The 12,867-nt window shown below is 46.6% G+C and overlaps 1 protein-coding gene across 1 annotated transcript; it reads left to right on the top strand.

The window, feature by feature from the left end:
• Window positions 1–9,336: 9,336 nt before the first annotated feature.
• On the top strand, window positions 9,337–12,696 carry ELL3 (elongation factor for RNA polymerase II 3; the record flags this gene model as incomplete). The annotated part of the gene is made up of 11 exons (XM_082649087.1): window positions 9,337–9,468; window positions 9,717–9,752; window positions 10,100–10,212; window positions 10,342–10,543; window positions 10,633–10,712; window positions 10,848–10,923; window positions 11,343–11,526; window positions 11,610–11,652; window positions 11,779–11,950; window positions 12,180–12,224; window positions 12,306–12,696. 11 exons carry the CDS (start codon window positions 9,337–9,339, stop codon window positions 12,414–12,416), a joined length of 1,194 nt encoding a protein of 397 aa, XP_082505213.1. The 3' UTR covers window positions 12,417–12,696.
• Window positions 12,697–12,867: the final 171 nt, after the last annotated feature.

Raw genomic sequence — 12,867 nt, 5'->3', positions numbered from 1 at the left:
TCGCGCCCGGGAGCCGATTCCCATTGGACAGGAAGAAACACGTGGAGGCCGCGAGCCACGCTGGAGCTCGGGCGGATAACGGGCGGAGGTTCGCAGGCCGAGCGCGCTGCGTGGGGCGGGGCTTTCCGAACAAGTCGTTAGGTCGGGAGGGGAGAAAGTAGGCCAGGTCACGTGGGCAGAGTGGGTGGGGGTGGAGGGGTGCGGGTGGCTAGGTGACGCTCCCGCGAGCTTGGGCACGTGACCTGGCAGAGTGCCCTCATGCGGGGATGGTTTGGGACAAGGACAGACTCATTCAGAGGGAACGTAGGGGGAACAGAGGGCTGGGGGTTCGTGGGGGCTGAAATGGTCCGGCCGGTGCTGTTACCAAGACTCTTGGACTAAACTTGCCCCTGTTATCTAGGATCCCCCCAACCAACCACCTGTTTAGATACTTGAGTTTGCATACTATGTAAAATCGTGTACAAACGCAACTTCAGAAGCCCCTTTCTAACCACATTGTTCCCCCATCCCAAACTCCTCCAGTATAGAAATTCGCATCCACATCCCATATGTCCTAAAACTTTGGTCCTGTTCATATCCCCATAGAAGCTTCAAATATGTAGCTTGGAAGTATTGGAGGACCCAAAAATCACGGACTATGGAGTTGGATCAGGGACTAAGAGATTGGAAAATCCACATACTATGTCCATTTCTCCCTCCGGCATTTCCCCACTGTACTGTACTATCTCCACCATCTCCACCAACCACACCTGGTTTGTAATTCGCAATTGAATAGGGCGGGAAGCTTAGATTTCCCACTAAAATCGCTCTCATTCCCAGTTTCACTAATCTGTGTACAAGACTCCCCACCAGTCCCGAGGAATTCACGGGATAAAGGAGAAATGCTTAGGAAATCTCACAGGAAAGGACTGGTTGTAAATTTTAACATCTGATTCTCTCCAGCTAGTGCCCACAGCAGAACCAAGCTGAGGCTGGCACTTCAGACTGGCTTCTTTCTCAACATAGAGCTGAGGGAAGACAATAAACCTCATTCAGTACCATCCTCACAATTTTTGCCATACCCAGGTATCACTTGAACTACTACTATTTATTACTTTAAAATTTTTTACCAGGGTTGTGTTTGTTTTTTTTTTTTTTTTTTTTTTGGCTGTGCTGTGTGGCTTGTGGGGATCTCAGTTCCCCCACCAGGGATTGAACCTGGGCCTCTGCAGTGAAAACACCAAATCCTAACCACTGAACCACCAGGGAACTCCCTGTATCAGTTTCAAATAAAGGATATAACCCAAACTTCATATTCCTTTAGTAAATTTAAAATCAGTATCACCTGCCCACAAACAGAAAGTAACTATAAAAAGAAATACAATGAAAAGGAAATATTAAATTCTACCAAAATAACATCAATGTCAAAGCTACTGAACCTGGGGCCTGCCCTCTCTTTCTCAGAGAAAGAAATTAACAAGTATTATAGAGGTAATAAGGCATAAGTCTCCCAAACTGAAGCTTTTTCTTGACATCATCAGAATATTGAAATGCATTTAATTTTTATACTTTCAGTGTTACTTACTGCTATGTCTCTATACTACTAAAATTACTTCTTATATCACCAGTAGCATATATCCCACCCTTTGGTACATACCAAATGTAATAGATCAACATTGGTGGCACACATAACAATGTGCAAATTCTGACTCTGCTACTTACTGGATTTGATTTTGGACAATCATTTTTTCCATGCTTCAATTCCTTTATATGAAAAATGGGAATAATATCTACCCCTTAGTGTTGTGGAAAAGATTAATATAGATAACTTAATATAAAGGACTTGGCCCATAATAGGCACTTGGTTAATAATGTCCTCTCCATCTCCCTTTGGGAAGTCCTAAAACCTCTTCATTCTCCAAATTCCTCTAACTCCTGAGTAGTAGCCAGTCTCTGAAATGGCCCCTAATGATCCCTCCCTTCTGGTATTCACATCCTTGTGTAATCCTCTCCCACACTAAATCAGGGTTGGTCTATGTGACCAATAGAATATGGCAGAAGTGATGGTATATCACTTCTGATGCTAAAAAAAATTGCAGCTTCTGCTTTCCTTTCTCTCTTGGATCACTGGCTCAGGGAGAGCCAGCTGCCATGTCAGGAGGAGAGGCCCATGTGGTGAAGAACTGTGGCCACTGGCCAACAGCCAGAGGGCAGAGAAAATACCTCCACTTTAACTTAGCACGAGGTTGAGAGTTAGGGACCCAAGGCTCTGAGAGAAGGAGGTGAGGCAGGATTTAGGGACCCCACATATAAAGTGAGAAGATGAGGAAACTGGACTTCAAGGGTGGGGACAGCATCTGCAGACCTATAGCAACAGACTGACCACAGTTCACATAAAGAATTTGGACTATCTGGCTTCCTAGCCCCCAGGTTCCAATGGGTCCCCTTGCATATAGAGAGACTACAGAACCAGCCCCATGGAGAAAACTGAGCTAGCCAGGGATGAGTGAAATAGTGCAGGATGAGGAAGCAAGTTCTCTTTTGGCACCTCCTACCTCTTTATCAACTCCAGCTGCTCAGGTGGGTGAGAGAGTGGAACAACCCTGTAACCACTCTCCTCTTATTAACTCACCCCACTCTACCCCCATGCTCAAGAGTCTATTTCCAATCCTAACAGAACCTAGGCTGGTTGCCACACCTCCCTCCAGTCTAACTTTTCCAGTAATTGCCAAAGAAATCACTCATTCTTTCAACAAATATTCATTGTGTTATGCACCAACAATGTACCAACTACTGCATTAGTCATTAGGTATACAGTGATGAACAAAACATGTATAACTCCATACTCATGGAACATATAGTGTAGAGAAGAAGAAACAGCTCTCTCTCTGTATATAACACATATATAGGTATTCCTGTGTGTGTGTGTGTGTGTGTATATATATATGTATATATATATATATGCAAATCAATTGTGATAACTGCTTTGAAAGAAATGAACAGATTTTACACAAGGATGATATTCAAAAGAGTTAACAGGGCACACAGCATAAGCACCTATCCACCAAAATAGATGTCAGTTTAACCTGAATAAAGACTATCTGTGAACAATTTTTCTACCTCTCCTGGTAAATCATACAACTGCTGGTTCTGTGAAGGGAGTATATCTGTAGACCCTAACTTTGATTAGAGAAGTGAAGCAAGTGTTAACTGGGCTGAGGCAAAAGGAGGAGGATTTAGCCAGGGCAAGGGGTGGGGGGAGGCGGGAGAGAACATTTTAGGAGAGGAAACAGCATGTGTGAAGGCCCTAAGGCCCTGCTCCCTCAGGCCATCCCATCAAGAGCCACAAGGTTAGTGGATAGGTAGGTAGTAGGTGAGTCACTAATGCCTAGTGAGCATGCTTTGAAACTAGGTCAGGGAGAAGGTAGGGTAGTGATATGATCTGAGTCACTCCTGCTAATACCGCTACTCGGTAACATTAAATGAGTACTTATTAAGTATATTAAGTTTACTTTTCTTATTTGGGCCTTACAATTACCTTTTGAGGTGTCATTATTCCCTTTCTACATATTTAGAAACTTTGGCACAGGCAGGTTAAATAACTTTCCCAAGGAAGCACAGGTAATAAAGGGTGGGGCTGAGAGTTTAACCCAGTCACTGCTCTTCAGCAGCAAGATGTAAATTTTGAAGAGATCACTCCGTGGAAGGAAAGTGGATTAGAGCAGGTAAATGGAAATGGGGAGACCAGTCAGGAGGCTATCACAGACATCCAGGATTCTAGGCCTAATTGGGTAACAGATAATTGAAATGCAGTTCAGACCAACTGGGGCAAAAAGGGGAATTTGTTGGCTTACATAACCAAACTGGGTCATGGGCTGGGGTGTGAATGACTAAAACCAATGACAGGGGGATGCCTCCCCATCTCTTTGCTTTATTTTCTCAGATCCAGATCCCTTGACATGATAGGAAATGGCCACCAATGGTCCCTGCCCTCACATATCACAGAGTGACCAAGAGAGGGGGTCTGAGTCTCTTCCTTTAAATTCAGTTTTTAAAACCCCAGGACAGGACTCTGATGGTTTAGGTGCCTACCTTTGTGGTGAGGAGGTGGTGTGGGGCAGGATATAATGAGAGTAGCCCCCACCAGAACCATATGGTTAGTATGGGGAAGGAACAGTTTTATCAAAGAAAGGGAGTTTGTTCCCCAGAAAAGGAGGATGCTAGACAGATCAAACAAAAGATGTCCATTACATCAGGGAACAGAAGATAGCCACTTGGACCAAAATGGTGACAGAAGAAATGGCAAAAGTGTGCAGCTTCAAAATATATTTTGGGTATTCAGTTAGAGAGGAAGATACTATTGATTTCTGGGTTCTTCATCAAATATTAAGTATACACCTATTAAGTGCAAGACACTTCTAGGCAGTGGGTATACAGTGGTGAACAAAACTGACATGGTCTCTGACCTCATGAAGTTAACCCTTTAGTGGGGGAGACTTACAATTCACAAGTAGCCAAACCAAACAGTATGAAGTTACAACTTGTGTTAAGTGTTAAAAGAGAAACAAAAGTGCAAGGACAAAGAATAATGGGAGAGACCCACTTCTGTGGTGACTTTTTTTTTGGCCACGCAACGCAGCTTATGGGATCTTAGTTCCCCGACCAGGGATCAAACCCAGGCCCTTGGCAGTGATAGCATGGAGTCCTAACCACTGGACCACCAGGGAATTCCCTGTGGTGACTTTTCAACTGAGGCCTGTAGAAAAAGTAGAAGAAGGCTCCAGAAGTGCAGCTGAATTCCAAACATTAATAACATCCCTCCTTTAACAAGGAAGAGCAATACAGTTTTAGGAAATTCTTTCCCTCCCTATATTCCAAAAGTGGTCCTGAATGGCTAAGTCAATCAAAGTAAACTCATCACTCTTAGCATTACTGGCTCAGGATTGCCTAAACCATGCATGATATTCACCTTGTGACAGTTACAGGTTTAAGAGTTAGCATATGACCTAAATTGGCCTTATCAGACCAAAGGGAAGGACTTTTGTTCCATTGTGGAGACAGACAGTGCTCTCTCCCACTGACTTGAATAAGGATTCACATAACCCTTACTGCTTTTGGCTTCTGTGACCTTGAAGGACAAGCCTTAGGTTGAAGCAAAGTGAGTGGCAGGAGGAAACTTGGTCCTTGATGATGCTCTTGGGCCACTGAATACATCAACTATAATATTTGTTCTCTCACTGAGCTTCCTGCTATGAGAACCACCATACGTATTTGTTTTTTGTGTAAGCTGCCTTGAGTCAGATTTCTGTAACTTCTGCCAAATACATTTTAAGAAATACACAAACAATAGAAATAGCATATGCCAAGGCCCTGAGATGGGAAAAACCTTGAATAATTAGAGAAATTACAGAGATCACATAATGAAATGATCCAGTAAGATTATCTTAAAGTGCAACCAGCCCTCTCCATGCATATTAAGCTTCTAGTCAGATTTTAGTGCCTTGCTTGTAGAGATGAGTAGATAGCTGAAGATCAGCAAGCATTGGAAAAAACACTTTTAACATAAAAATAGGCCAAAACAAAACAGAAACAGAAAATAAGGTCTTAGAGGATCAGAAACAATTCCAGAAACAAAAGAAAGTGGGAGGGGGACCATAATTAGTAACCTTAGAAATGAAGGGGATATTGAACAAAAACAGGGGAGCTATAAAAAACAAACATTCAGAGAATAATAAAGAGCTCTTGGAAATTAAAAATATGATAAAAGCATTGGAAGATAAAACTTGAAGAAATAGTCAAGAAAATTGGGCAAAAACATAGTGATGGACAGGAAAAAATTTAAAAATTAGGCAATCAGTTCAGGAGGTCAACATCTGTATTATATGAGTTTCAGAACGAGAGGGGGCCCACTGAGTGCCCAGCACAAAGAATAAGAAAAGATCGATGCCACAACATACTAGAACACTGGAGTCACAGAGAAGATCCTAAAGGTTTCTGAGATACAAAATAGGTCACATACAAAGAAAGGATGAAGAATCAGAATGGCTTCAGACTTGTCAGCAGCAACACTGGAGTCCAAAAGACAGTGAGTGATGTCATCAAATATCTGAAGAAAAATAACTAACAACCAATTTTTTTTTTACCCACCCAAGCTATCAATTAAGTAGAATAGAATAAAGACACACAGTCTCAAAGGACTTATCTACCATGCACCCTTTACAGGAAGCTATTGGAGATGTACACCAAAATGAGGGGGTAAATCAAGGAAAAAAGTAGTAGAATTCAGGAAAAAAGGGCATCCAATATAGGAGATAAGGAAATCCCCAGGCTGTTTGAAGGGAGACCCCAGGATGATAACTTTGCAGCAGGCTTAGAGAAGCAACTATTTCAGAGTGGAACAGGAGAATGAAAGGGTCTGGAGGTGTATATATAAGGAAAAAAATGGAAACTTATAAAACTGATAAGTTTTATAACTGATAAAATTGATAATATAACTGATTATATTTGAATATATGAGGAGGAGATTTCCACTCCTAGAGGAGCATATTAGAATTAATTGATATAAAAAAAGAATTAATTGATAATAAGTACATACAGGGGCTTCCCTGGTGGTGCAGTGGTTAAGAATCCGCCTGCCAATTCAGGGGACAGGGGTTCGAGCCCTGGTTCAGGAAGATCCCACATGCCGTGGAGCGACTAAGCCCGTGCGCCACAACTACTGAGCCTGCGCTCTAGAGCCCACAAGCCACAACTACTGAGCCCATGTGCCACAACTACTGAAGCCCGCGTGCCTACAGCCCATTCTCCGCAACAAGAGAAGCCACTGCAGCGAGAAGCCCGTGCACTGCAATGAAGAGTAGACCCCGCTCTCCGCAACTAGAGAAAGCCCGCACGCAGCAACGAAGACCCAACGCAGCCAAAAATAAAATAAATTAATTAAATAATTAAAAAAATAAGTACATACACAACTAAGTAAACAAACCAAGATAGGGATAATTATTAATATCAAGGGGGAAACATACAAGAAAGGAAATGTAAACAGTGCACTGTGTCACAGCTTGTAAATAATATTTACACACTCATAAAATGTAAACATTCATTATTGATCTAACAAAAGTAACATTACTACACTAGGAGGTTGAAGAGAGAAAGTACATGCATATATATGGAGAGGATGGGAGAGCTAAAGTCCTCATTTTTAAGATAGAAACCAATGGCTAATATCTGACACTTAAAAAGCCAGAAATGGCATGATACTTAGAAAAAGCAATAAATGCCAGAAGAAACAGTTAAAAGAGTTTTAACTTCCTTTAAGCAGTAGAAAGCAGAAAGGAATAAGGGATAAATATTTTTCATTATGTCTTGTATGGAACTTATATGTACATATATAACTTCCACAAAGACAAATAAATACTATAAAAACCCAACCATGGGGCTTCCCTGGTGGCACAGTGGTTAAGAATCCGCCTGCCAATGCAGGGGACAAGGGTTCAAGCCCTGGTCCGGGAGGATCCCACATGCTGCGGAGCAAGTGGGCCCGTGTGCCACAACTGCTGAGCCTGCGCTCTGGAGCCCACGAGCCACAGCTGCTGAGCCTGCCTGCTGCAGCTGCTGAAGCCCGCACGCCTAGAGCCTGTGCTCCGCAACAAGGGAAGCCACCGCAATGAGAAGCCCACACACAGTAACGAAGAGTAGCCCCCCCTCCCCGCAGCTAGAGAAAGCCTGTGAGCAGCATCGAAGACCCAACGCAGCCAAAAATTAATTAATTTTTTTTAAGAAGTCAAATTTAGGAGGGCTTCCCTGGTGGCGCAGTGGTTAAGAATCTGCCTGCCAATGCAGGAGACACGGGTTCGAGCCCTGGTCCGGGAAGATCCCACATGCCGCGGTGCAACTAAGCCCGCGTGCCACAACTACTGAAGCCCGTGAGCCTAGAGCCCATGGTCCGCAACAAGAGAAGCCACTGCAATAAGCATGCGCACCGCAACGAAGAGCAGCCCACACTCTCCACAACTAGAGAAGGCCCGCGCACATCAACGAAGACCCAATGCAGCCAAAAATAAATAAAATAAATAAATTATTTTTAAAAAGTCAAATTTAGGGAGTTCCCTGGAGGTCCAGTGGTTAGGATTTGGTGCTTTTATTGCTGTGGCCTGGGTTCAATCCCTGGTGGGGGAACTAAGATCTCAGAAGCTGTGGGGTGTGGGCAAAAAATAAAAATCAACTTTATTGAGGTATAATTTACAGACATTAAAGTAGATACATTTTAAGTGTGCAATTTGATGAGTTTTGACAAATGTATAGATAATTTGAGTTAGGGTGAAGGGCATTAAGGTCATCTGGGATTATGCCCGTCCAGGGATTTAGCAGAGGTATCCTAGCTAGGAAAGAGAACAACACCAAGGCTCTAGGGAGACATACCCAAACAGGGACAAGTGGCGACACCAAGGGCCGACATGAGATTGGTCCTGGGGTTTCACTGCACCAGGATCTGGACCTCCAGAATGTCTGGAAACTTCATGGCACCTCTTGGTCCTCCTGAGGGAGTGAGCCTGCTCCCTTTCACACCAGTGTCCAACAATCTCACGTGTATAGGCCAGGAAGGGAGACCTGGGACTGAGTTCTCCCTCTCCTCTGCCCTGCAACTTTCCTGCCACCAACCACGGCCCCCATCTCTGCCCATCGATGGGGGTCGCTCCGGCTTGCGACAGTCAAGCTTCACTGCTGCCAAAAACGGGCCCTGATTTTCTCTCCATTCATAGTTAGAAACCGGCTTCGGGTTCGCCGCAGTACGTCGGGCAGGGAAAAGCAAAAGCTCTAGGCCAGGTGTTGGCGTCGGGAATCCCCCTTCGGGTCCGCCAGCCTCCGGTCCCTTGGGGCTCTTGGCGTGATGGGCTGGGCCCGCCCAGCAATCAGTCGCTGTCGCTGTCTACCGTCCCTCTGCGTCTAAAACCCTCGGGGGTTGCAGGTTCAGCTTCACTTAGAAACCGAAACTCTTTAAGTGGTCAGGTTAGGTGGAAAAACTGAGGCAGGACTGGGGACTCTAGTGAGAGGTCTGAAGCTGGCTGCAGACTTTCTCCCCGGAACTGGGAGAGCACCTTCCGAAAGCCCAAAAAGCGCATGCCAATCCAAGAAGAAACCGCTGAGGTCGGTGCTAACATCTGGGGGAGAGCGAAGCGCCACCCACGCGAGCGGGAAATCCCAGAGGTGGGGCTGGCTGTGGGTGGGGCCTGGGGTGGGGTCCCGGCGGGGGGCGGGGCCTACCTGGGTTACCGGGTGTGCCAGCCTAGCCCTGCACAGCGGAGGTGGTAGTGGCCCCGGTCTGTGGCTCCCGTCCTATTTGCTCTGTACCTCGCAGCCATGGAGGGACCCCGGGAGCTTCTGAGTAGGAAGCTCCGGCTCTGCTTCACCCCCGCTGCCCGGACCAGCCTCCTGCTGCTCAGGCTCAACGACGCGGCGCTGCGGGCGCTGCACGAGTGTCAGCGGCAACAGGTACGGCCGGCCCGGGCCCCATCCTCTCCATCCCCTACCCCTCGGTTAGTCGGGCCTCAGCCGGCGACAGTGCCGAAGGGGCCTGGGGATGGGAAGCAGCATCCTCAGTCTCCGGCCTCCCCACCTCTCCAAGTGAAGCCTGCGAGGCAGGTCCCCCCACCCCACCCCACCCCCACCCCGGGCACCCGACGCCGGATCCGGGACGCTGTTTCACCTGCTCTTAGCTCAAGTCTGTGCTCTCCCTCCAGGTTCGGCCAGTGATTGCTTTCCAAGGCAACCGAGGGGTAAGCGCGGGCCTGGGGTGTGTGGAGGTGGAGTGCAGGGAGAACAGACATGGGCTCCAGGAAGGTACCATCAGGGCGGGAGGCTGAGGGCAGCCAAGGTCTGAGGAAGTTTCGAGAATTGAACCCCAAATGGGGCGAGGGGCTGCTGGGTTGTGGTCCCAAGAGGCTGCGGTTGAAGAGACTGTGCCGTCTTAGCCTCCTGAGCATCTCAGGCCCAGCTGCACCTGGTGTGCTAATGAGCCCCGTGGGACCCATCGTCAGGCTTAGGCTGGCTCAGGGAGGAGTGGCCTTCATAGTAGGAGGAGGAACTGACTTTCATAGAGCTTACAGTCTCCTTTCACCCACAGTATTTGAGGGTCCCACGTCCTGGCTGGTCCTGCCTCTTTTCCTTCATAGTGTCTCAGTGTGGCCAGGAGGGCCCTGGTGGTGGCTTGGATCTTGTGTGCCAACATTTAGGCAGGTAAGGGGAATAGGTAGCAGGTAAGAAAGAGTTTGTGCAAAGTCTGGGAAGGGGATATCCAGAGGTGCTTCAGAGATCTCCACCTTCCTGTTTTTTGTTTGTTTTTTGTTTTAAACCACTTCTTTCCAGATCTGGGCCTAACCGCCTCCACTGCCTGGGTCCACTCAGGGAGCGCCTCACTATTTGGGCAGCCATGGATTCTGTCCCAGCCCCATCTTCAGTTCAGGGACACAACCTGACTGAAGATGCCAGAGATCACGAGAGCTGGCAGAACATGGGAGACTATTCTGCAGGAGACACAATTTCACAGCCACAGATGGCACTAGAAGAGGTAAGGCCAGAAACTGCAGGGAGTTGGGATAAGGTGGGGCAAAGCCTGAAGCCTAGGGAGCCAAGTGCCCCTGCCACTTTCCCTGCCAGGTGGCAGATCCACTGGCAAGCAGCCAAGGACAGTCACTCCCAGGATCCTTGAGGGAACACATGGCACAGTGGGAAGTGAGGTACTTGGGGGCAGGGTGGGACTAATCTGGGAAGCCCTGTTATTGTCTTCTCTAATCTCCACCCTAAATGCTGTAAAAAGGGATCTAGCCCTACCCTTGGCTTCATCTCTCCCATTCCCTCTTCAAAAATCCTAGGAACCAGACTCATCTTCCAAACAGAGAGCCTGATCAGGTACTGCCTTCCTCTGCTAGCCAGAAACACGTGGACAAGGTAAGTTGTAATAGCAAGGGTGTTTCAAAGAGAGTTGTGTCCAATGAGGCTAAAATTTAAAAATTGGGACCTTATCATTTTCATGCTCCCAGAGCTCATTATATGGAAGTAATTTTTATGTTTTTTAATTTTTATTTTATTTTTTTTTGCGGTACGCGGGCCTCTCACTGCTGTGGCCTCTCCCGCCGCGGAGCACAGGCTCCGGACGCGCAGGCTCAGCAGCCATTGCTCACGGGCCCAGCCACTCCGCGGCATGTGGGATCTTCCCGGACCCGGGCACGAACCCATGTCCCCTGCATCGGCAGGCAGACTCTCAACCACTGTACCACCAGGGAAGCCCAGAAGTAATTTTTAAGAGAAGGACAGAATAGGAGGCTTCTGGCTTACTGTTCATGTGACCAAGGTATTTTCTCCAACAGAAACGTCCAGCACCTGCAGCTACTGTAAAACTAAAAGAAAAGAGGCTCAGATCTCTGTCTCTAGCTCCAAGTCCCCTACAAGGGCTGCCTAGTCAGGAGCTACAGGAGAGAGAAGATTGGGAGCAAGAAGATAAAGATGAAAACATTAGCCCCAGGCTGGTGCACAGTCCCTCAGTTCAAGCAGGTGAGTTAATGGGAGGAGGGTGAAACTGCCATAGTGGGGGAAAAAAAGCCTATCATTACCTTCATGTCTTGCTTCCTTCCTAGACTCTGAATCCCCAAGCCCTGAAGAGGTACCAGATTACCTCCTGTGAGTCCCCTGCCATTTCCAATTTTATCAAGCCTTGTGCATATGAGATATTAAGGTAAACTTCCTGGGAGCTGGAAGCTTTGGGGGGCAATGACATTGAAGGTGACAATACTCTGCTCCTGGCAGGCAATACAGGGCCATCCACAGTGCAGAACAGCACCATGCTTACAAGCAGGACTTTGAGACAGATTATGCTGAATACCGCACTCTGCATGCCCGTGTTGGGGCTGCAAACCAAAGGTTCAGAGAGCTGGGAGCAGAGATGAAGAGCACTCAACGAGGAACTCCAGAATACAAGGTAAGGGCTGGATGGGCCCAGGCTGGCCCCTGAGCTCTACTGGCCGTAAACTCCTGGCCAACTGCCCATAATCCTGTTTGTTCAACAACCAATGTGACAAGCAAGCCAGTTTTGAGGGAAAAATTAGTCTGTATAATTTGGTAGAATGAGAAGGGAAGTTCCTTCACTCCCTAAGAGAACTGGAGCTTTTTTCTTAAGGTTAAACTTGGTGCTAACATTTTCTTTTCAGATGCTGGAAGAAAAGATAGTCCAGGAATATAAAAAGTTCAGGAAGGTAAGACCAGGCCTGGGAATGGTAGCAAAAAGGCAGAATTGACTTTTTTTTTTTTTTGACATGGATGCTTTTTCTCTGCAGCAGTACCCAGGTTACAGGGAAGAAAAGCACCGTTGTGAGTACCTGCATCAGAAATTGTCCCACATTAAAGGTCTCATCCTGGAGTTTGAGGAAAAGAACAGGGGCAGCTGAAGATGACAGAGGGCTCTTTACCCTCTGCCCAGTGTGCTATGAAGGAACAAAGCAGCTATTAACTAGTGTACAATTGTCTGCTCTTCTTATTGCTGAGTCCATGGTGGGAAGTAGGAGAGCTGCTCTAGGTTCTTAAGGTTTTTCATATTGCCATATTTAAAATTTTAGGGCATGGGCACAGTGCCAAGACTCCACAGCTGTGCCCAGGAGACTAGGAAAAGTAGCAGAGACTTGGCTTCTCCACCTTTAGTTCAGCCAAGTTATTTTTAAATCCTGAGAAATGATACCATTTCCAGGACAAGATACCTTGAGAACATCAGAATTTACTTGGTAGCCTCCCTGAAGAAACAATGAAAACTTTTGGTAACAGAACTAAAGGAACTTGTAATACAACTGGATATAATGGGAAAGGGCTTGGGTGTTACCCATGTACTGAAAGTGAATTATTTTA

Source organism: Grampus griseus, assembly GCF_964374135.1.
Source record: "Grampus griseus genome assembly, chromosome: 2".
In the NCBI taxonomy this organism is placed as follows: domain Eukaryota; kingdom Metazoa; phylum Chordata; class Mammalia; order Artiodactyla; family Delphinidae; genus Grampus; species Grampus griseus.
The sequence above is the reverse complement of the archived record's forward strand: the minus strand, read 5'-3'. Positions and strand labels throughout refer to the sequence as shown.